At 49.8% G+C, this 23,692-nt stretch overlaps 4 protein-coding genes across 5 annotated transcripts in view; 2 read left to right on the forward strand and 2 right to left on the reverse strand.

Annotated features, from left to right (window-relative positions):
- The first annotated feature begins 1,080 nt into the window (after positions 1-1,080).
- On the forward strand, positions 1,081-10,869 carry JOSD1 (Josephin domain containing 1). The gene is made up of 4 exons (XM_030040707.2): positions 1,081-2,186; positions 6,519-6,647; positions 6,758-6,952; positions 8,401-10,869. The coding sequence occupies exons 1-4, from the start codon at positions 2,002-2,004 to the stop codon at positions 8,498-8,500; spliced, it is 609 nt and encodes a 202-aa protein (XP_029896567.1). The 5' UTR covers positions 1,081-2,001; the 3' UTR covers positions 8,501-10,869.
- A 200-nt stretch (positions 10,870-11,069) lies between these two features.
- Positions 11,070-13,043, reverse strand: TOMM22 (translocase of outer mitochondrial membrane 22). The gene is made up of 4 exons (XM_030040709.1): positions 12,866-13,043; positions 12,650-12,768; positions 12,277-12,394; positions 11,070-11,854 (listed from the first exon to the last, which is right to left on the reverse strand). Exons 1-4 carry the CDS (start codon positions 12,971-12,973, stop codon positions 11,780-11,782), a joined length of 420 nt encoding a protein of 139 aa, XP_029896569.1. The 5' UTR covers positions 12,974-13,043; the 3' UTR covers positions 11,070-11,779.
- Positions 13,044-13,178: 135 nt separating this feature from the next.
- Positions 13,179-16,816, reverse strand: CBY1 (chibby family member 1, beta catenin antagonist). 2 transcript variants are annotated; one of them, XM_030040711.2, is made up of 5 exons: positions 16,595-16,816; positions 15,511-15,657; positions 14,965-15,070; positions 14,761-14,876; positions 13,179-13,768 (listed from the first exon to the last, which is right to left on the reverse strand). In XM_030040711.2, the coding sequence occupies exons 2-5, from the start codon at positions 15,586-15,588 to the stop codon at positions 13,688-13,690; spliced, it is 381 nt and encodes a 126-aa protein (XP_029896571.1). In that variant the 5' UTR covers positions 15,589-15,657; positions 16,595-16,816; the 3' UTR covers positions 13,179-13,687. The 2 variants fall into 2 exon arrangements, with proteins under 2 accessions (XP_029896571.1, XP_029896570.1); XM_030040710.2 differs by having other exon boundaries at positions 15,511-15,908.
- A 118-nt stretch (positions 16,817-16,934) lies between these two features.
- The window catches only part of DMC1 (DNA meiotic recombinase 1), a 33,119-nt gene continuing 26,361 nt past the window's right edge, over positions 16,935-23,692 (forward strand). The window contains exons 1-4 of the mRNA XM_041129642.1: positions 16,935-18,798; positions 20,031-20,423; positions 21,807-22,080; positions 22,865-22,900. The gene's annotated coding sequence lies outside the window, so the exon portion shown is untranslated. The remainder of the gene's footprint in view (positions 18,799-20,030; positions 20,424-21,806; positions 22,081-22,864; positions 22,901-23,692) is intronic.

The raw sequence follows: 23,692 nt of genomic DNA on the forward strand, positions 1-23,692 counted from the left end.
GAAGGGAGCGCACCGGCTCTCCCTCCGAGCCGCGGGCCCGGCCGTCCCGTCTGAGGTGACGGGCGGCACCGAGCCGCGCGGAGGCGGGTGCCCCGGCGTGGCGGCAGCTCTTACCCCTGGCTGAGGAAGCCGCCAGCTCCCGGGGGTCGGCAAAGGGTCCCCGCCGCCCCCTCAGACCTGACAGAAAGCCCCTACGCCGCCCCGCCCGCTCGCCGCGCGAACCCACGGTGAGGGGCAGGCCCGCCGGCAAGAGGCCAGCGCCACGGAAAGGAGAAAATCCCGCCCGCTGAGGGGTTTTGCGGGCTGACGGGTGACCCCGAAGCGGCGGGGAAGCCGTCGGTCCTGTTCCTCCGCCGGTTCACGCATCCGCTCCTCAACCGCCGCAAGCTCCAGCTTGGCACAAAGGGAAGTCGGGGAGGGCTGATGTTTTATTCACCAGGCGGTAAACCGCTTCACTTGTCCCGGCTTATTTACCACAGCGTGAGACTCGACGCTCTTATTAATTAAGCAGCCGAGAAAAGAAAAAAAAAAAAGAAGGGAAATTGAAGCTCAGGGAAATTAACTCGCTTAAGGTTATGCAGCAAATTAGCCGCAACGATCCCTGCCCGCCCTAAGCTGCACGCCGGGGCAATCCTCCCCCCCTCGCCACCCCCGGGCAGCAAACCCCAGCCGGCTGCCTGCCCCCGCCCCCCCGGGCCGCTCTTCCCGGCTCTCCGGACGTTTGGGAGACGAACCCCCCCAAAAACTGACTGCCCTTCCGAAACCGGCACCGGTTCCGTTGCAGTCGAGAACCCCAAGAGGCTAACGGCGGGGGGGGGGGGGGGGGCAGCGGGAGCGCGCGCGTGCGGGGCGGGCCGCGGGGCACGCGCGCCGCGGGGGGGGGGGGGTGTAGTATAAGAGCGGAGGGGGGGGGGAAACGGGACCGATGCGCATGCGCGGGCGGGGTGTCGGTGTGGGGCGGCCGGGGCCGAGGAACGGGTGAGGCGGTGGCGGGGCCCGGTGGGTTCTTCTCGCGTTCCTCCTGGGGGGGGGAAAGGCAGGCGACTCGACCCGGCAGCGAGCCCTGAGGGGAGGTTGTCTGGGGGGGACGACGACGGCGGCTGCGGCGGTGTGGGGCTGGGCCTTGGCTGTGGGAAGCTAAGGGGGAGTGTGTGTGTGGGGGGTGTTGTTGTGCGGGGGCCGGGGCGGGAAGGTGCGAGGTAGGCCTTGGGGCTGGTCTCTGCCTGCCCTCCCCTCGCCCCCACGGGCTTTGTGCTGCCCCTTTTCGGATTGCTAATGGAGACTTCCCTTTGTCGGAGCGCAGGGTGACTGGTGAGGAATTGCCTTCCCCGGAGCCTGGACCTGGGTGTTTTGTTTTGTGTTTTGTTTTTCTTTTTTTTTTTTTTTTTTTTTTTTTTTTTGTGGCCTAGCAAGAAGCGGTTTCCGTTCCTGAGCTGTTGGCATCTTCTTGCCTGGATTCAGTCATTCCCAAAGGAATGGAGGAATGCAGCTGATAAATCCTTAAGCACCCTGTGCTCCCATAGGCAGCGCCAGAAGCTGGCTTCGTCTTCTCCACTTTGGCACTTTGGGGGTGGGCCCCTCTTTGTTACCTGCTCTGGGTACCTTTCTAGTGGCACTGTAGACCAAAGGAGATGGAAGAAAAGGAGCGATGTGATAAATTCCAGCTGGTACCTTGAGACTAAGGGGATTCATAGCTTTTGACGTTTGGTGTTTTGTTGGTTTTTTTTTTTTTTTTCCTGGGGGGGGGGGGAGGGAAGTATTCTATTTTATGGGGTATGGGAGGAGGGAGGAAAAATATGTTGCAGATCTCTATGTGGTTTTTAAAACCAGCCATCAGAGGCAATTACTGAATAAACTGAAGCACAAGAGGAGGGTTTGTGAGCTGGAAGCAGCGCTAGCCTACAAAAGAAAGGGGCAGTGGGCTGCTGTTGTGACTGTGGAGGAAGAAACTTCAGCCTCCGTCGTTTCTCACCACCTACTCTCCATCCACCCTGCGAGAAAATGAGTTGCGTGCCATGGAAAGGTGACAAGACCAAATCAGAATCACCAGAGCCGCCCCAGCTACCACCACTGCATATTTACCATGAGAAGCAGCGTAGGGAGCTGTGTGCCCTCCATGCCCTCAACAATGTCTTCCAGGACAGCAACGCCTTCACTAGGGAAACCCTGCAAGAGATTTTTCAGAGGTAGGATGCTCTCTGCCCTGGCATTCGCTTCCCCTTGTCCTCTGCCACTTGGAGGAATTTTCAGATCTGTTTGGGGGGGAAAATAGAGTAAAGGAGGGGTTCAGAGTATGCCACTGCTTTGAAGTGAATGTAGTTTCTTTTTTAAATTCTTGCCCTCCTTTTATTTCCCTCTCTCCATGCAGAAATTCTCTTTCTTTTTACTTGTTTCTTAAACTATGCTGGCTGCCAATTTTGGGTCCAAGGGCTTTATTGCTGATGCTGTCATGCGGTTGGACTGCTGTCTTTCCCCCCTCCACACACCTTAGTGCATCTTCTACCTGTCTTCCATATTTTTGCCCCTGCCTCATGTAGATATATTAATAATGGATTTGGGGATTGGCTTGGGAGAGTGAAGGCGGCAGGAATGACGAATGGGTCATCACAAAAACTTCTTGATTTAGTACTGCAACACTTCTAAAGTTTTTGGTTTTTTTGTTTTTTTTTTAATTAGGACCTTTGCCAAATGAGTGACTCCTTATTCAAGCTGTTAAATGAAGTTCTTCAAATGTTATGGGTTTTTTTCCGTGCAGAGAGACCCTATATACTGTGTCAACCCGGGTTTAATTTCAATAGCTAGATCCCCATTTTCTGTGGCATTGCTAAATGTTTCCCAGCAATGTCAAATAATTAATAAAAGCATTTTTTAGTTTTACTGGAATAAACGTAGATTATTAATATGGCCTGTACAATAGCTCATGTTTTGCTAAATGTTTACTTTATGCTGTTTCGGTGCTTTGTGGAAGTTCTGAACGTGCCCTTAAACTGTGATGATCCTTCATTGATGAAGCAAAGTAAGCAAGTAGGAAATGGTGTCTCCTCTGATACTCAATCTATGGATGGGGTACTCATTGCATAAGTTATGCTTGAATACCCGTTAACCAGCAGTTGACAGCACCTTGTGTTTGTGACAGGTAGGAAATCATGCTTCATGACAGCAGTTATGCAGGTACTGATGGACAGGGCAGTCGTGGTACCCTGTGCTGATGAGCAGGGAGCTGTGCGCCTGTTGCTGCTGTCCTGAAAATCGGCAGATTTATGGAACTGGTGCTTGACTCATCAAACGCATGCCTGTCTTTGGCAAAAGAAATGTGGTGATGGATAACAGCAAATATCAGATTGAAATGCTATTTACGATAGCATTGGAAATAAAATTCCTGTTGGTGAAGTGGAGCTGGTCCCCGGCAGGCTCAAGGCACTCTTTGTCCAGTGTAAAGACGCTATGGTTTTGTTCCAGAGCAGCAATCATCAGAATCTTAATCACAGATGGATTGCTATTGGCCTGAAGCAAACAAAGGCAGTTCATGTGGTAGAAGGAGTGTGATGATCTAATTAGTTGGCTTTCATTGGGTTTGGTGAGAGAGAGTTAGTGTGCAGCATGAAACCTCTCAGAAAGAGCTGGGATGTTGATCTGGTTGGACCCCTTGCCCTAGAAGGGAGAATTTGTCATTGATTCCAACCTGGCATTGTTCCCATCCTAATATTTGGATCAAGATACACCCATTGATTTAGCCCCACGGTCGTATGGAAATACATGTGGAAGTTCCTCTCAGAAATGGGTGAGCTGTAAGCTATGTGTAAGAATTGCCACTGCCTTTGCATCTCTGCTGGGTTACTACTCGTGTCTAGCTCTGACTTGCCTTTAAGAAGTGTGGATTTAGTTGACCTTTATACCCATATGTCTTTCCTGTGTCTAGTCATATTCTGTCTGTTGATGACTCTGATAAGGACTGACGAATATTTTTAATAAGCTACAAAAATGTTGCAGAGTGTGATTTTTTTTTTTTTTTTTAAACCCAATGTTGACAAGGTAACAAAATCACAAATAAGCTTAAGCTTTCTGTGGCTTTTACCACATCCCTTGAAGAATGATTGAACTGCATCGCTTCATTATTAGTTTCCCTTTTGCTGCATCCCATTGCATAAGGCCATTGTAGTCTGATGATTATCATCTCAAGTGTATGCCAATACTTGGTCCAAGCTCCCCCCCGATTTTTGTAGTCCTCCCTCTCTTCTTTCCTCTAATACAAGAAACACCTTTTTGGTGTTCCTCTGGCTTTTGTTGCAGGAAGTAAGATGGCATGTTCCAAATGTTGCATGGACATACAAACAAAATCTCTTCGCTTCACTGGAGTCTGTGTATTGACACCTGATTAGGAAAGACAACTGCGTACAGGAATCTTCAGCCTGTTGTGTTAAGACAACTTGTTGATGAAAGTTTCTGACTTAGAAAGCTCAGAAGGATTATTACCTGGATTTCTGTCCAGCTTTGTCAGTCTTCCTCAGCTTAGTGTCTGGATTAAAAAAAACAAAACAAAACAAAAAAATTAACTTTGAGCAGGCAACTTAATTCCCTGTCTAATCAGAGTCCTTCAGCTGATGATTGTGGACCCTGTTCAGGCCTGTGTGAGTAGAGATGTTGAGGCGATTCCTGGAGAAGGTTTGCTCCTGGGTTCTTTGAGCATGTCACCTATGCTGGTCTCTCATCTCATTTCTGGGGCTTTGCAAGTTATGGGAAGGAACAAAGATAAATGTGTTCTTTCAGCTCTCAGATAAGCCTGTCTCTGGAAAACGGTGCCACAAGAGGGTGCTTGTGCAACCCAAAGGGCTCTGTTAATTGGAAGGCTTTCCTAGCTCACTGGCACTCGTGAGAGTTAATAGGTTGAAGCAGCGATCTTGAGGAATTAGTTGTAGCCAAGTGATCTTGCTTTATGGAGATGCTGGAAGACCTGTGACAAGCTACGGTCGCGTCTCTGTGATGAGTAAAATATAGCAGGGCTTTGGAGACTGGAAACCGTGATTCTGTGAAAATGTCACTGCCTCGCTCGGGAATGCCCAGCGGTGGGTATTAACACCTTTTCCTATTACTGCGTTGTTTCGGACTCTTCTCCCTCCTGTGGTTAAGTCACTTCCCAGGCTGTTCTGCTGCAGTCTGCTCCACTGTGAGAAAACTCACAGCTGATGCAAAAAGCTACCTGTCTGTAGCCTCTCTAGCCTTGGTTGGTCTGAAACTCCCTACTCGATCCACTGCTTGCTGCTTCTTGTCAAATGCCTTATGTTGTCGGGGGAGGAATGCAGAAGGGCGGAGGGATTTTCACTGGATGGAATACCACCTGCAGAACTTGCACTGTGCTAATGGCTGAGTGAAAAATGTGCAGGAACATCTGGAGTTTTGGGGGACGGAGTTGACATGAGGGTGAGGCAGGTGAAGTGTGGATATTTGGATGATAGGAAACACATGAACCTTGTGCCAGCAGAGCCAATGGAGTCCATACCAATCAAAAGAGCAACTCATCACAACAGAGCTGATCTCAGGCTTGACTTTCTTTGGTTTGGTGTTGCATGACCTTGCTGTTCTCTGCTCCTGGTTTCCCCCTGTGCTTGCCCTTCCAGCTGTTGAAGCCCATCTGTCACCTTCATAATAATTGACCCCCATGTTGTTTCCCCTCCTTACAAAATTTCTTGGGAGGGAAAAACAAAAAACAATAAGAGTGACTGTTTGTTGGGGGGGGGGGGTTGCCACATGTCTCCATGTTTTATGTCTTGCATCCACTATCTGCATTTGTGCAAAGGCTGTCTTACATTTTTGCATGTAATGTGGTGGACTGTGATTCTGGATTTTTAGATGCTGTAGTAATGCAAGTGATGTCTAGGCAAGCTTATGGATTAAAGCTGAAGAGATTTCTTTGCAGCAAGGTTATCTGCTTAGCCACCTACAGCAATAGATTTTTTTTTTTTAATCGTATAGCAGTGGCAATGCTTTAGAAAGCTCCCAAACCCAAATATCTTCACAGCTTTATGTCTAAATATTTCTTTCATTTATCGGGGGGGGGGGGGGGGGGGGAGAACAACCTTTTCTGCAGCCAACCCACCCTGCCTCTTGTTATTTCATCCAGTCTTCAAGACTGGTGTTGACTGTTGAATTCTTGAAATTGTGATAGCCGTCGTTCTAAATGGCAAACTGGCATTTACTCCAACCACAAGTTGAGGAAAAAAAAAACCTAAAGCATCCTTCAAAAGTACCAGTTCAAGGGGGGGAAAAAGAACTTCCTGCTTTGCGGTCTCTTTCACATCAAAGCTAGGATCTTCGGAGGCTTTGTACATCAAAGTTATTCTTAATGCATTGTTTAGCCCTCTCAGCCCCTTTGTTGAGCGATAAGGGGGAACGGAATGGTTTGTGTTTAAACACAAAACCCCTGAAAATGGGCTTCGAGTTATACAGCAAGTAGCCCCTTCCAGCTGTGGAATATAGATTCAGCAAACACCCGCTAGAGCTGTCTCCTGTTCTGCTTGCAGGCTGTCTCCCAACACCATGGTGACACCCCACAAGAAGAGCATGCTGGGAAACGGAAACTATGATGTGAACGTGATCATGGCAGCACTTCAGACCAAAGGCTATGAGGCGGTTTGGTGGGACAAGCGCAGGTACTGAGAAGTCATGTAATTCTGGAAATGGCCGCCATTTGTAAAAACGAGAAAGAGATGAAGTACCAGAATATAATCTTATCGCTGTCTTGTTTTTTGCGCCCTTTCAGGGATGTTAACGTCATTGCCCTGTCTAATGTGATGGGCTTCATCATGAATCTGCCCTCCAGCCTTTGCTGGGGCCCCTTGAAGCTCCCCCTCAAGCGACAGCACTGGATCTGCGTCCGGGAGGTGGGAGGCACCTACTACAACCTCGACTCCAAACTCAAGATGCCCGAGTGGATTGGAGGTGAAAGTGAGCTCAGGTAGGATTTTTTTGTATCCTGTTCTTCCTCAAATCCTTTCCCGTTGGAGGTGGGGAATCTGTCCGTCAACAGTTAGCAATTGAAACAGTTATGGTTGACCTTCAACAGCAAGGATGTAAGAATAATAAGGTTCTTATGCCTCTGGTTAGATTTATACCCTGTTTGCACAAAGCTAGGAAAATGCTTTCGGCAGTGGTGATCTCTGTGAGTTTGGGAGAGCCTGACTTGGTCTCTTCTGTGGCTGGCTCTGTCACTAGTGACGAAGGCAGAGGCCAAGTCTGGTATTAGTGGGTGACTCCTGCAATGAGATGTGCCGTGCCTCGCTTTCTCCTCAAACGTGAGCGTGTCAGCATTCCTTTGCCTCTTTAGCAGTCTGTGTGTACTTTCCCAATGAAAGCCTTTCCAGACTCGAAGTGCAGCCTTACCCCTGACAGCAGTGAAAGCCGCTTGTTAGGAATCACTTGTCTATGTAAGCATATGCTGTGCTTCTGGCTTGACTCCCTTCCTCTCTTTCATCTTAACACAAGACAGTAGGTGTAATTACTTTGACTGTAAAGTCTCACCTGCTCTTAGTTGCTGTTTAGCTTCCATTCCATCCTGTTCTAAAGCCTACTAACAGCTTTGCTGTCTTGACTAGACTTGTTCGGAGGTAGGGATTGCACATGAGCAGTATTTGCAGAGCCTGCCATGCCATTAAAGTCTTGGTAAAGCGAATGTCAGCCTTTTGTGAACTTCTGGGATAACGCAACACAGTTCTGGAACTACTGTGCAGAGCTTCTGGGGGATTTTATCCTGAGTGTGCTGTTCTTCAGCAATAAATAAGGGCTTCCTCTACAGGGAATGTTGGAAATCTGGGCCAAAAGATATTGGGAGAAAACGTTGACTTGAATTTCATAGTTATTGGAGATAACCCACGTTTGGTATTAGAAGAAGCTTATGGGCAGAAAGGGACTGCAGAACCACGTCAAATAGCTGGCTGGTACGCTGCTGCTATGACCTGCGATAAGGACATCTAAATGATGGTTTTGTTTTGGGGGTTTCTTTTCCCCACAAGTATTCCGGATTTGTTGGAATTATTTTAAAATGTAGTGGGATTCTTGATCTTGGAGATCTGAAGAAACTGAATTTGTTTTTAATTCTATTTTTGCCACCTTGAAAAATTGGAAAGTGACATCTGTATATATTTAATCTCTGCTGAGGTTAAGATCGTGTCTATCCGATTCTGCGATAATCTGCTGGGTAGAGGTGTGTTGAATCTAGTGGGGCAAGTCTAACATTTGTTTGCATGTTTGGTTTTTTTTTTTTGTCGGGGAAAAAAACTAAAGCCAATGTGTGGGGGCTTCCTCCCATTTCTTGTCATATTTGCATAGTTAGCTGCATTTTGTTCTTGTAGAAGGCGACGAAGTTCTACATTCAGTAGCGCTTATTTCTGTTTCTCTTTATGATAGGAAATTTTTGAAACACCAGCTGAGAGGAAAGAACTGTGAACTCCTGCTGGTGGTGCCAGAGGAGGTGGAAGCACATCAGAGCTGGAGAGCTGACGTGTGACCCGGACCGACTCTGTCCTCCCACTACAGCTCTTCCCCTTTACTGAACTCCCGACGCCCTGAAACCTGGATAATGGGTGCCCTGACTCTTCTCGTCTGGAATTCCCTTTGTTAGGCTCTTCTCTTCCTTCCTTGGTGCAATAGGGCAACGGCGTAGGACATTGGGGGTGGTGGGTGGGGAAGACTTGAGGGCAGAGCGGAGGAAACTGGAAGCCGATCACTTTATTTGCAAAGAGCTGCATGCCCTTCAGCTAGCGAGAAGGCATTGCGCTCTTTTAAAACTGGGTTTTGGGGCTAGGGTGTCTGGAGGGCTCTGGCACCCCTTCCCCCATATGGTTCAAGGCTGCGTGTGGTGGGACGCGGCTCCCCCCGGGGCTTGCCGGGGAGGAGCAGGGGCCGAGCATGCTGCTGCCTCTTCACAAGTCTCTCCCTCCAAAACAAGTCGTCGTGAAGACGTTTGCGATTCCTAAGGGTCTCTCAGGACACTCTCGAACACTAGGAATGGTACGGTGCTCAGTACGACCCTCTGCTTCCTAGGGATGGTTTGTGCCAGGAATTAGAAGACAATAATAAAAACAGTGTCATCTTTGAAGGAATTCTTTGGGTAGCTAGAGGATTCTTCCCCAGTGTCTCCAGGGATTTATGCATGTGGCGAGCGGTTGTTCGGCAGCATGTGGCTGGCTAAGGCGATGTGGAAACAGCGAGCACAGGCTAATTGAGGAGTATTGAGTTTCTGGACTGGAGAGAGGCCGTAGTCCGCTTGGGTTTCTTTGTGCTACCTTGGATTTTGGGTTTGTGTTTTGTTTTGTTTTTTTTTTTTTTAACATCTATTTTGGTTTTCTGCATGGTCACCCAGTAGTTTAGGGGCTGCCGGGAGAAAGGAATAAAACTGAAGGGGTTTTGAGAGGAATTCATTCCCTTTTATTTTCCTCTTTCCAAAACTCTAGCCCACAGTTGTGAATGTCATGCAAAATGTCTGAGAAAGAGGTAAAGTTACAAAGAAAGAAAAAAAAAATGGGCTGAGGAGGGAAGCCTTTATAATAGTCAGGTTTTGCCCTTTTTATAGTTACTACCTGATAATGTGGGGAGATGCAGAGGGTCCACCAGAACCTTCGGGCATTAGAAAGACGCTGGCCTGGTAGTTGAACCAACCTCTCTTTTAGTGTTGGCAGACAAACATTCCATTAATGGACAAATCGCTTTTTCCTCCCCTCCCTTCTGTGGGAAAGAGTGACTAGATGTGGAGATGCTAAGAGGAATCTCCACTGGCTGTTTCCTCGTCACCTGGGCAAGCTGCAGCTCAGTCATGCCTTCCACAGCAGGAGGGAATGCTGAATTTGGAACAGACTTTGTCGCGTTTAGCTGCTGTTTGCTTCCCTCTTTTACGTGTGGGATGTCTAAGTTAAACAGCAATCTCTGGGATGTAACGGAGCTTGAAGGATCCTGCTCCATCATGCAGGAAAGTCTCACTACTGGTGTTTGAGCTCGTGAAAGGAGGGGTTATAACTACCTTTTATCAGTTACTTTTTTATCTCGAGAGCTCTGCAAACGCACGAGCAGGTGCTCGGAACCGAGAGACCACCAAAATCGCACCTTCCTAACAGAGAATAGAGGCCACGTGACGATGGGACGATGCTGTTCACTGACCCCGGACATCTGGCGAGCACCGTTTTGCAGTCTTTTGAGCACAGCCTCCCGCAGTCAAGGGCAAACAGCTCTTCTGTTTTAAAGACCCATCGTTTCTATAAAAAGTCTGATTTCGTAACACATTCCAATGACCGATACCAGCTGGCAGTTTTGAAACACTTTACAGGCAGGATGCGCAGCCTGCAGGCATTCTGCTCCTGACTTGAAGCCATTTCTTCAAGAGGGGAGAAAAAAATAAATCTCAACAGTGAGGTTTTCTATGCTGATTAAAGTCGCACTTTGGAGAAACCCCATTTGCATGGAAACCGCAAGCCAATGGCACAGTGCACAATATGCAAAGATGTTTTAAAATATTTTGGGGCTACGTTCCTCTCCTTGTATGTCAGCTCCTTTCCTCTTGGGGGTGGGGGTAAAAAACGGTGTGATCCGGCTGCTCAGGTAAAGGGAAAGTGTATGATCACACCCCCGCGGAGGCGAGCCGGTCCAGTCCCACTGCTTGTGGGAGCGGGGAAGCCCCATGTTTGTTTTCTTGCTTGTTTGGTTTTGTTAGAGCCTTGTCTTGGGTTTGTTTACAGAGATGTATTTTGTTTAACCAAATATTAAAAATGGGAAAGAAAAAAAAAGTTTCCATATAAATGTCCTATCACTTCTGTATGTTCAACTGAATTGTTCTGTAACAAAGTACGTAAAGGAAAAATAAATTTTTTTTTTTCTTTGGTAAAACTGTAACCTTTCTGTGAGTTAAGATAGTCACCTCTCTGAGAACTCCCCTAAGCCCTGCACAGCTCTCTCGGCCACCTGAAGGTGACAGAGCTGTTATCTGTCCCTTCCCCTGGTGCCAGGCCGTGTGCGGAAGGGAAGGGGCTCTACCCTCAAAGCCACCGACAGCTCGGAAAGGACTGAGCCTCCCTAAAGGACACCTATTAAAATCACACTGCTCAGGTTGGATTTATTTAATATTCAATACAAAAAAAATACGCAGCCGATATCTGAAGTTCTACTTTTATGAGGCAGAGGATCAGCGCGGACGTGATCGTCTTGAACCTGGCCTGCCGCTCCCTCTGTTCTCACGCGTGCGCACATGGAGTTGCAGCGAAATTATTTTTGAGACGCGTCCTCCCGGAGAGTGTCTTCCGCGGGGTACGGCTACCCGCACCCCTCCTTCCTTTGCTTCGCCTGCCAGGAAAGTCACTCCTCCTCCTGTCACCGGTGTCCTTCAGCTCCACGTCAGCCAGGAAAGGATTTGTTTTGTTTGACTGTCGCCTTTCGAAGCCTGACCTGTACCCCAAGGTGGTTTTTTTGGGGGGGGGAGCGAGGAGGCTGGAAGAGGAACTCTCCCAGTTCAAGTCTGTAACTGGTGGTGGCGTACTGATTGCATAAAAGGAAAGACTCAGGACTTGGAGGGGGGGAAAGGATGCAGAGAGGAGCCGTCGTCAGGTCCAGGGGTGGGGGGCTTTCCCCCCCTCGTTATGAACAGGTCAATGTCCCAAAGGAGAACCAAAAATAAAGACAAACAAACAGGAGGAAAAACAAAACAAAACTAAAATGCCCTGACCCAACAAATCAACAGTTCAATCTATCATAATCTCGAGGTCTTCCCACATGATACGAATCCCAGCGCAGCTTCCGTGAGTTATATTTTTCCAGACAGCGGAGGCAGGGCCCCTGGCATTCCCCCCGAGAGCCCCGTGTTGGGTCCGAGGAGGATCTGGAAGGAAAACGGTCAGCGGAGGGGCTGCGAGGACACAGGCCGGCGGCCGCAACCCCCCGTCCCCGCAGCTGCTCGGTGCCGACGGTACCGGCGGCGTTTTGCCGTTACCGGTTCCTCCCCTGCTAGGACGGACAACCGGGTTTTAACGCTCGGCCACGCCAAAAGCAAACGGGGCGGGTTTTGGCCTGCGGGCAGCCCTCGCTGCGTATTTCAGCCCAGCCAAAGCCCGCTTAACATTTACCGGAGTTACCGGGAATTGGCAGGATCATCCCACCGGAGCATCCGGTGGGGTGAAACAAGACCAGAAGCTACAACGAACCCGCGCCCTGTTCCCTAAACTCCTTCAGCCGCTGGTAACCGGGAGGAGGCGCAGGCACCCCCGGCCGGCTCCGAGAGGGCCAGAACGTTTCCCGCCTCACCTGTCGCTGCTGCAGCTGCTGCTGTTGCTCCATCTGCAGTTTTTCCGTTTCAAAGACGACGGGAAGAACCAGAATCATGAAGGAGGTGGTCCCAATCCACAGAGCTGCCCTGGAAAATCTAGGAAGGAGAAAGCTCGTTAGGAGTAAGGAGCGGTTCCTTGCCCACTGCCTACGGGCGCCAGGTTTCTCCCCTGGCTCCTCCCCGTGCCTCGGACAAAAACTTTCCCCCGCTTCCACTCCCGGCCCCCCATCGCCCAGAAACAAAGACCGCGGCCCCGCCGCTCCCCGCTACCGGCGGCCAAAGCCGCAGTGGGAGCCGCCACCCCGCCGGACCCGCTCCCGGGGGCGGTTCCCGCCCCGCCGGTCCCTTCACCTGTACATCTTCTGCGCTACCGTCAGCGACAGGTCGAAGGTGGCTCCGGCCGCCGAACGGACGCTCTCGGGGAACATCTCCGTCAGCCCCCACAGCCGCTCCGCCAACGTCTCGTCCAGCTGCGGGAGGCACACACCGCGTCAGGCCCGCCCCGGCCCTGCGAACCCGCCGGGGTCACCCCGCCCGTCCCCGCCTCGCCGACAACCGTTCCCCTACCTCCTCGTCGTCGTCTTCCTCCTCCAGTTCGTCCTCCAGCTCCTCGGCCTTGCCCGAGCCGCCCTTGGGCAGCAGCTCCTCCGGAGAGAGGGACGCAGCGGCCGCCATCACCACCGGCCAGGGACGGAGGGGGCGGTGAGCCAGCGGAAGCGGAACGGCGGCCGGAGCGACGCCGGAAGAGGGGCGGTCCTCCCGCGGACTTTGCGGGGGAAGACAGCGACCCCTGGCGGACTGGAGGGGCGCCTGCCCCGGGACTCCCCCCGGACCCCCCCAGCTCGCAGCGCGCCCCTCGCCACAGCAAACACCCACAGAATCTGGTTTGAAATGTAAATTTTTATGTAAAATAAGCGAAACGCTTGAGAACAAGCAACTCCGGCATCCCAAAACTTGTACAAGCCGCCGCAGGCTCCCCCTGAGGGGACAGATTTTTTGGGGGGGGGGTCTCCCCGCATTTTTGGGCTCACCCCACCCCGAGGCGGATCTCCTCCCCCCGCTCTGGTCAGGGAAGAGCGTACCTGGGCTGGGCTGCGGGGAGGGAAAGGAGCCAGGTAAAAAGTGCTCGATAAAAAAAAAAAAAAAAAAAAAAGGGGGGGAGCGTTAATTAACAGCGCGGCGGCGTGACAACCCGCCGTGACGCGGTACCTACAGCACCGCGCAACACCGGAGGCATCTCGTGACTCGCGGTGTCGCGGAACGAAGTACCTACACACCGTACCCAACGGGATCGGGAGGCGCAAACCAGTCCCCGGCTGTCCGGTGCCCACGGGCAGCCGAGACCCCGAGCCGGCCTCCTCGCTTCCCCCGCCGTCCTCCTCTTCGTCTTCATTTTCTCCGCCGGCTGCGGTTCTTCAGCTCCTCCAGCTCCTTCTCCATCAGGTGGGACTCGGCCGTGGTCTCGGAGAGCTGCAACGCACAGCGAACAACGACAAGAGCGAGGAGTTACTCCTCCAACCTCGGCCACGTGCCACGGCCGCGGGGCCGACGCCGGATCTGCGACCTCGCAGCCCGCCGCGTAGCTCGGACGACGCCAAAGCCCCTTAGAGGGATCCGAGATCGCTCTCCCTCCGGAGAAGCGCCTTGTGTCGGTGACAGCGCAGGCAGCGAGATGTTTGGGCCTCGGAAGGTTTTTTGATTTCACAGGACAGAGATGTCACCGAGATTTATAGCCGCAGGCCAGCACCTGCGCGAGAGGGAATTTGTTCCCGGGAAGCTGAGATTTCGCACGTCACTGAGATCGCCTGGAAAACCCGGAGAGCAGCTGGGGCTTCCGCTAAGCGCTCCGGCCACAAAAGCCACTTGCCAGTTTGAAAACACGGGAAGGGCGTAAGGAAGGAAAACGATGAAGGAATAAGTATTTGTTCAGACTGACATAAAGGCTAAATCACTTAACAGACCAAGAAAACACATGTATCCTATTTCACTGAAAACGTCTCCAGATCTTAAGCATGAAAGCTGTGATCTCTGGGTAATGTTGAATTTTGGTTTATTTAGGGCTTGGGAATTCTTTCATCCATAGGTTTACACGCAGAATAGATGTCACACCGCTTGTCACAGCAGGTGGAAGCTTTCATCTTCTGTGACCAGAAAGGGTGGCTGTCATAGTTAGGGCAGAGGCTGGAGGGGCAAGAAAAACGCCGTGCCCCACGTGGAAAGGGAAAGAGGAGACACGGCACCTAATCAGCCACAGCACCCTGCTGCGGGGGGGGAACCTCCCCCTCTTCTTGCAGAGGAGATCAGACTTTACACCTATGGCGTCACTTTGCCCGTTGTCTTGCGTAGCAGGGTAAAGCAGAAAGAGCGGGGTGCAGCGAGAACGGCCTCCTTTGACGGTTCCAGCACCCTTCGCTCCGGCATTTCCGCTGCCGTGGGCAGGTGGCAGTCGGGCAAAGACTCACCATGTCCAGCAGAATATCCACTTTCAGCCGAAGGAGGTTGTTTTCTTCCTCCAGCTGCTGGTTTCGTTTGCGCAAGCGCTGCATTTCCCTACGATCCCCCGTGAAGCTTCCCGATTCTGGAAGGAAAGAAAGAAAGAGGTCAAAATACGGACTGTCAGCCAACCGTGGCTACTTCAGGTCAAAACAAGCCGAGCCGCGCTCTACCTGCCACCCACTGGCCATTTTCGAACTTGAGGCTCTGGCCAGCGAGGTTCATGGTGGGGATGCCGTACTCCAGGCCCAGCTCAATCTCACGGGTCGATCTATCCAGCTGCAGGGATAAGACCACACTCAGCGTTTTACAGAAATCCAAAGCCACCCCCTGGCTCTCCCATTCCTTAGGGACTGGCGTTCCAATGGAAGCTGTTGGTCTGACTGACCCTGGAGCCTGAAATCCCACTTTGGTCACGTATTGCTGGGGCAGAGGACCGGCTCCTCTCGCTACCCTGCCTGCACTTTCTCCCCCTCAAACGTACGCTCGTCTCCCCGGGCTCACAGACCACCAGTGAGAAGTCTTAGGTGAAACAGCTCTGGACTGTGGGTAGGGCGATGCTGATCCTTCCCTGAGCTATTCCATTTCTTACCTTCCTGTATAGTCACCAGAGATCAGAAACGGTGCCGCAGGCGGAGAGGGGCACGGTTGGGAGCTCGTGTAAAGGGTGATGGCGCTCGCAGCAGGAGCCACCCAGCCCTCGAGGCGCCGGGACTCACCGAGTGCAGGTTGGAGAGGGAGGCGCATTTTCGAGGGGGGGTCTTCTTCGGGCTGAACGTCTTCCCGAAGAGAGGCATCGTGCGTGCTGCCGGCTGGGTGTTCGGGGTGGGGTGAGGGGGCTGCTCCCGACGGCCTCACGCTGCTCCCTGAGCGGGAGGGACGTGGACGGTCCGAGGCCAAAAGCGATGGCGACGTGAGGAGATGGCGACGTGAGGAGATGGCGGCGGTGAGGAGATGGTGGCGGTGAGGAGATGGCGACGTGAGGAGATGGCGACGTGAGGAGATGGCGGCGGTGAGGAGATGGCGGCAGTGAGGAGATGGCGACGTGAGGAGATGGTGGCGGTGAGGACGGGCGGCCGGTTTTCCGGCACTTTCACCGACGTTGCCCAGTTTCCACCTAAAACCGGACTGACCCCGTGCCCGTTCCCCTCACGTTGTGCACCCCCGCCCTTCAGAAAGGGTTAAATGGCGGTTTGGGGGGGGGGGGGGGGGGTTGGGGCTGCCCCTCCCCCACCCCGCCGCCCTGACAGGGCCACGCCCCTCCCCACCGGCACGCGGCTCCCCTCGCACCTCCGCCGTCACGTGACCGGACCGGGGCGGGGAGGGGGCAAACGACGTGAGGCCGCCCCTGACGTCACCCCCCCCCCCGCCTCAGGACCGCCGTAAGCGCGAGGCGAGCCCCCCTCGCCTCTCGCGCCCACTCCGCCGCCACCCGCGCAGGCGCACTCGGCAGCTATCCTCAACGCCACGCGGCTCGGCACCGGGGGGGGGGGGGGGTGTGTGTGTGTGTATGTGTGTGGCGGGGGGGGGGGGGGTGTACGGGCCGTACCACCTAACGGGAGGGCTGAGGAGAAGGGAGGGGAGAACTGGAGCGCGTTATTCCCCGCTCGGGCCGCCAGCGGGATGGCCCCTCGTTCTGTTTTCCCTTTTCGGCATCTCACCAGCGAAACCAGCGGGCTCGTCGAGGAACACCCGCCCCCCACCCCAGAGTGGTAGGGTCAGCCCCGCGGTGCGGGGGCGGTTAGGGCAGACTGTTCCATCGGGGTTCGCCTTAATTACGGGGGGGGTAGGGGGGAAGAGTACCTCTCTGGCGAGCCGTGCCTGCTGCCGGCGCTCCCCGTCCGTCAGCGCGCCGGTGGGCTCAGCCGCCGCTGCCGCCTGCCCCGGGAGCGGTTTGCGGCCGTCGCGTTGCTATGGCGACGGCGGGGCTCCGCCGCTCCTCCCCGCTGCCGCCGTGTGTGGAGGCGGCGGCTCGCAGGCCCGGGCGGCGGCCGTGAGGGGGATGGCCGCGGGGGGATGCCCCGGGGCTGCCGCCTCGGGAGCGGGCGAGGGAGGGAGGCCGTGCCGGAGGGGTCTGGCTGACGGCCCTTCGGGGGAACTCGGCGGGCTCTTGCCGTCCCGGCTCGGGGCCCCGCTCCGGTCCCCGAGCCTCCCGCTGGCTGTGGTGGAGAGGGACGATCGCGGAGGGAGCCGGTGCTGTGGAGATGGAGGTCTTCGGGCTGCATCCAACTCGCGGTGTTCTGCCCCTAAAATGCTTGAATGGGTTGGAAAGCTTTTTTTTTTTTTTTTGAAATTGTTTTTGCAGATAAACAACGAAACGCCATTAGGCAGAGAACCACTCCTTGCTTGGGGACACGGGAAAAGAAGTGGAGAAGGTCTGGGGTCCTGCACTGCTCGAGTTCAGGGGACGATGGGTTGGAAGTTGGAGAGAGAAGAGCAGGCAGGTCCTTAACGAGCCCTCATTTTCTGCGCCTGTTGCAAAGTCCTCCCTTCTCAGCACCCGATGGGATAAATTTAGTTTTATTGTGTTACTTGCTCGTTTGTATTCCAAGGGAGGTGGCTTTGGGTGTTGGTTCAGATAATATTTTGGATGAACGGCAGGGGTATGTAGCCCATGCCGCCAGTATTTTTTTTATATTGCAGGGGCAAAATACCACTCCTTTTCTAAATTTTAAAATATTTCTCCAATCTGTTGGAATCTAGTGATCTGAAATTACTTGCTGCATTGTTAGAAAAGCTTCTGTTGAGGACTTTGTGAGGCTTTGCTGGAAAGTTTAATGAGATCTTAGGATGCTGACTTTAGTTAAAGGGGAACAATAAAGAAAAGAGAACACAAAAAAAAGGGAGGGTGAAGGGCAAGCAGATAAACAAAAGTGCCAGGAAAGAGGAGAAAATAAGAGAATTGCCAGCCTTTTAATTTGGTTTGTACATGTATTAATACTCCACCAAAAAAGTTATTTTAACAGTCTGCATTCTCACAGTGCTTAATTGGCACCCTGCCTGAAGTGAACCAGAAAATTGCTTTCTTGGTACTGTGGTATCTTTCCAGTTCTCATTCCAACCCGGTGACTATAGACAAGAAAAATCTCTGGTGCTGCAGTATCTTCTGGTAGTCCAGTTAAGCAATATCTGGTTCTTGCAGGGCGCATGCTATAAAAACAGTGCCCTTCTAACCCTGTGCACTAGAGTCTGTGCACTGGAAATTAGTGATTTTTTTAATAAGGGATTATGGGGAGGCGGGACTGACACCCTTAAAAGTAGAACAAAAACTTGCAGTTCTGATCAAGGGCTTTGTGAAGTAGTTGTGGCTCCTATCAGCATTTAACATCCATATGTGTGTGCTCATATATTTGATAAGAAAGATGAAAAGAAGGGTCAGCAGTGCAATGAGGGCAAGAACCTTGGAAGAAAAGCTGGAAGAATGTAGAATTACAATTTTGAACTGGAAAAAACCCTGTAGGTAACGTAGGCACTTATAAGAGTCAAAGACTGTACAGGATAGTGAGGAACTGAGTTCTTAACACTCACTTTTTTTTTTTTTTTTAAGTTGTTAAATGCACTGAAAAATTTTGAGTTTCCAGACAAATACTCAGACCTGAAGAGCTCCAGATGAGTGAAGCATCTCCCTGAGATGCTCAAGGACAAAGAAAGGCCCATATGTTTCATTTATAAATACTTCAGGGGTTTGTTATTGGGTGGGGGGGGGGAAATGAGTGTTAAGAAGCTCTGGTCAGGACGTGCCCTGCCAGTAACACAGGGGTAGTAATGTTCACCTTCTTAGAAGAAACCTGCATGTTTCAGCACAGTTGTGACCCTTGTGTTCTCCTTGCACTAAGCAGGATGAGTATTGTAGTAATACATTACAATTATTGTAAAACTAAAGTGTCTTATTTATCCAGGGTCTCACAGTAATTCTCTTGACAGAGAGAATCTCTGACAGCCTCTTCCTCCGAGGCAGAGACTCGGAAAAAGCCACGCAGCCCATCCCCACCACCTTGGTGTATGAGGTGAGTGCATACTGCTGTGTGCTCGATTGCTGCGTGCACGGGTGCTAATCTGTGTGTGAATTGTTTCACAGTTGGGAGGGCTTGTGAATGAGAGTTCAGAAAACCGCTCCTGAAGTTTGAGAGCAAGAGAAGGAGGTTCAGTGTCTGATTTTCAGTGTGATTTGCTTCTGGAATCTTTCTTCTTTTGCATGGTTTTATTAAATTTCATTTCTTGCCAGACTCCCATTTCCTCAAAAAATGCTGTGGAATTTCCTTGCTGCACCAACCTCCCAGGCTCTTCTGGCAGTAGCTTTTCATTGCTATTTCTCCACTTATGTCAGGTAGATACTGAGACAAGAGCTGACCGTTGCCATTTCTAGCATTGCCTCTCAATGTATTGTGTTGTTCTCCTGCCAGCGGGTAGTTTGATGTATGATTTTAAGCGATGCTAAAAGCATTATGGTGTAGTGCTGTGCATTCTTCTATGCCTGTCACTTTGTGGGGAAGTGAACACCTAGCGCTCTCTCTCTCCCAGTACAATAACTAGAGATATCACTTAGCATCTGCAAAAGCTTATTAAATGGTGAAGAACCTGCATATCACAGTCATTGTGTAAGGAAACTACGTATCTTTTTATGAAGACATCTTTGGGAACACTGGTGGAAAGCTGAGAGAGTGAGAGGACGAAGATAGGGCTGTAGCACATGACAGCGTGGAGATTTTGGAATAGACCCAAGCTGTTCTCGGTAGCCTAATTTGGAGCATCTTTTTTGTTCACAAGCAATACAGAATCTATAGCTTAGATGGTGTCAGAGCTGCTTTTAACTCCATAGACTTTCTCTTGCCTTTCTTAATATACACTGCGGGATTATTATTGTTCTCTAATATAATTATTATTATATCAATAATTATAAGGAAACCCCACTGACTGGTGAATTCCATAGACTTACTCTAGGCTTATTCTGATGTCAAAGAACATATTTATTGTAATCTTTGCTGCTTGAAACTTGCTACATTGACTGGTGGGCTAAATGAGACTGAGTTTAAAACCTATACAATAATTTTTTTTTTTTTTTTTTTGGCATATTGAAATCAATTCCATGCCCCATTAATTTCTTCAGTAGTGAGGTAATTCCTGTCGCCTCAGTGCTCTGCATTTAATGATGTCCCTTCTTTTAGTATCCTAGATATTAAATATCTCACTTATTGACAAAGCAGACACCTCTTTTTCTCTCTGTTTCTTTTCATTATAGCCAACCCGAGAGGTAGAAGAACAGCTGTGTCACTGCTTTGCAAAACATTATGCTTTCCTCCTGCTTGACTGTCGCAGATTCCACCACCAGGAGGCCCTCATTAAAGTGCTTATAGCTAGGCAAAGAAAACACCAGGACGGTGAAATGAGATGGAGAAACCCATCCCCACAGGAGTAATGTGAAACTAATACTTATTCTACAAATAGAGGTTTTTGGAGTGCTGTGCAGGCATCTATAAATTAATTATTGCAGGAATCCTAATATCCAACCATCAGTTGTACTGTAACTTTTGAGGATACTGGGTGTCACGGGTGGTATCCCTGCATTGAATCACCAAGCGATAGCCAGGAAAGTTCATGCCTTTGTCTTCTGGATAGTAAAGCTCTTAATAACGTAAGTAAAATGATAAAATGGGATAAAGCACGGTTTTGATTTCTAGTCACTCAAGTCTGCCCTCTAGCTTTCACCCAACGAATATGCCTGCCCCTAATTCACCTCTGCCTTCTCTCTTTTAGTTACTTACTTCTTCCTGGGTTTTGTAATTTTCTTTCACTTTCCACAGCAGGCTTTTATTGTCTCCTAAAAGTTCTAAATATCTACACTAACAGTCTGTCTGATTGTTCTCTTTTGCTAACATGACCTTCTTTAAAGAAAGGGGGAAGGAGAAATGTTTTCATCCTTTTTTTGCCAAGTTGTGCACTTCTTTTTGTAATTACTCGCTCTTCAAAGCAGCAGTCATTGCTTTGGCTGAAATGTAGACTTTGTTATTCAAAAGAACAGTGTGTCCGTGATCTCTTAACTAAAAAGTATAGAGTTGTCAATTTTCTTTCCTTAAACCCCAGTTTTTTCTCTTTGCTGCTGAGTCAAGCCTTGTGTATCTGCTTCTGTTCTGGTTTCCCAAGATCATATTTCGGTACTGATGAGTCCCAAGACACAGCTTTGCGATGCATTTTCAAAATGGATGATAGGTGAGAGTAGTTTTGGTCCTGTCAGGAAATGCAGCTTGTGCAAGCTGTAGGCTGCAAACAGACTTACCCCTTGTCTTTCAAACTCAGTTTCTGCCCTCCTTCCCTGAATTCACACATACACATTCTACACGTTTACATTTGTTTACTTGGGCCTTTTTTATATGTACTAATGTGTAAAACGTGTATCCAGAAAAAGCGTATATGAAGCCATGATGTTGTATACAAAGTTCCCAGGCCTCTGAAGAGGTTTTCCAATCATTGTTCACCATTCTGGCCACACTGCTCACCTTAAAGAGTTTAAGCAAATATGCGGGCAGCTCACCCGCTCACGTGCTCTGGATAGAATCCATTGCTTCCTGACGGAGTTTGCCATGAGGTTGACCTTGGTGACTGGGAGACACATGCAGTCCACACAGCAGTGAAAACTTGTTTTAAGCTCCATGTCATTCTGTTCGCATTACCTTGCTACTCGTTGCTTGCTTCCATGTCTGTCTTTTAATTCTTCTCTTTGTCTCTTACTTTCAGAGTCATCTGTTTCTGTGGGTCACTTAAGATGTCCTTTCCAGGGAATGATGAAATATTAAACCTGCAGTCTGTAAATTCCCGATTAGCAGATGCAGGGAGGCTATACCAGGGAAAGGACCTCTCAGTATGGGTTGGTTTCTTAAGCTCTGTTGTAACCCTCCATAGCTGGCAGCTGCTGGAGACAAGATGTTAGGCCCTCGGGCTGTGGTGTTGTTTATAAGGGAAAGCAAACAGGGCCTGTGTTCTGAATCCCCTTCTAAGCTTATTTTATCTCATGCCTTAGATGAACATCAACTGTGCTTTGTCCATACAAACAAGTGAACTGCGTCATGAGATGCTGAGAAGTTCAGTGTGTATAGCACACTATGAAGATGGGTGAAAAGTGCTAAGTATTGTGTTCTCTTCCATGTTCCTTCACCGTTCTTTCTCTCCACTTTGCCACGCTACCAACCCCAAGAAGCTACACTAACAGGGACTATTCCCAGCTGGAACCAGAAAAACTCAAGATGAACAACCCGCTATCACCAGAGGGAGGGGAAAGTCATAAGAACACTGATGTAAGCAGTTCTCCCTAGTACCTGCTAATCTAAATAGGAGTTTTGTATCCAAACCGGGTGGTCATTTTTCTCCCCAGGATGCCTTGATCTATAGGTTCTTACTCTGTACTGATTCTTTGTGTTAGAAAGGTATGCTTGTGGATGGCCTTTTATTAAAGGCAAAAATTGGAAGTAACGTGGGCTTTAGATGATGTGGTGTCTGCAGTAGCATGAGAATGGACTGTGTGGCCCGGAAAGTCCTTTCCAGTCCTGGGTATCTGCTGCAGGCTCATATAAAGATGAGGTAGTTTTTCAGGCTTTTGGGGAGTGCAGGTGGCTGCTCACTGATGGCTTGAACTAGCCTGGGGTAAAAGCTATTCAGGGACACCAGGAGATTTAGAACCCATTCCTACAAGACTTGTGAAGGCTGGGTACTGTAGTACTTAGAGCAGTAAATGGGAGATCTGCTTGTTTTCGTTTGGTTTCCTGTCTTAATTCTGTGTTGTTCCCTGGGGTAGCAAGGGATGCAAATATGAGACCTACTAGGGCCAGGTAGAAGGTGGTCATGATAGCTCAACAGTTGTCATATAAATAGCTGGATGGTGTCAGTATGTTCAGCAGCACTAAAGCGAATCTTCATTGGTTCACAAGGGAAAGAGAACCCTGAAAATACGAATTTTGAATTTGCATTGAATGCCCAAGCAAAATGAGCCTTATGGAGGGTACCCTCTCTGCATAAACTTGGTTCCAAGTCTTGGATTCTAAACTTATGAACTGTTTTTTTCATTCTGCCTCCCTTTTCCAGATTCCTTCAACATGACAAGCAGTCTGGAGAAGACTGGTAAGCACTCCGTACAAGAATGTAGGATAAAAATATGTTCACAAAGATGTGCAGCCAGCAAGTGGATGTGTCACAGAAGCTAAGGCTTTCATTAAAAGTATCGACTGCTGACGTCTTCATCTTGTTCCTATTACTGAGAAGTTTGTCAGTTTGGGGTTTGTTTTTCTTTTTTTTGATCAGTTTGTCAGATGACATGAGAAAGGAGTTGTTCCTTAACCATTCAGAAAGAATTTCTTGAAGTCCTCAGCAGTCTTCTCATTTTCTAAGTTTGATCTTACTAATTTCAAACACATGCCCCACAAGCACCTTTTGCACTTCCCTAGCTGTTTAGGGATTCTTGCTCGTTGCAGGTCATCATTCCGCAGGTGACACTCGCTGTCTATATTGTACTCTCCAGCCAAGATAGAGCAGGCATTTCCTTTAGAAAAGAAGTAAGCAAAGAATGTGGCACAGGGAAAATGATACTTAAGTTTGACTTATGCACCAAGTGCTTAGATATTGTGAAGAATCTCATATTTTTAATGTTACTGGGAGGGAAGGTCTGTCATGTTTAGAAACTGGTTCCCAGCTCACACCTCTATGTTATTTGATTCATTTTGGAAATACAAGCAGGTGAAAATCTGAGTCTCTGAAGATTTAAATCCTGTCAGTCTGAAAGAAAGCTAAATTGTTTTCATGGGTCAGCAGACAGGCTGTTCTCACAATTCATTCATTCATTTACCACTAAAGTAATGTGCTACTTCAGTTCCAAGATTAAACAACTGGTAGTGATAACTTGTTGTCAGGGATTGT

This window comes from Aquila chrysaetos, chromosome 17 (assembly GCF_900496995.4).
Source record: "Aquila chrysaetos chrysaetos chromosome 17, bAquChr1.4, whole genome shotgun sequence".
Taxonomy (NCBI): Eukaryota; Metazoa; Chordata; class Aves; order Accipitriformes; family Accipitridae; genus Aquila; species Aquila chrysaetos.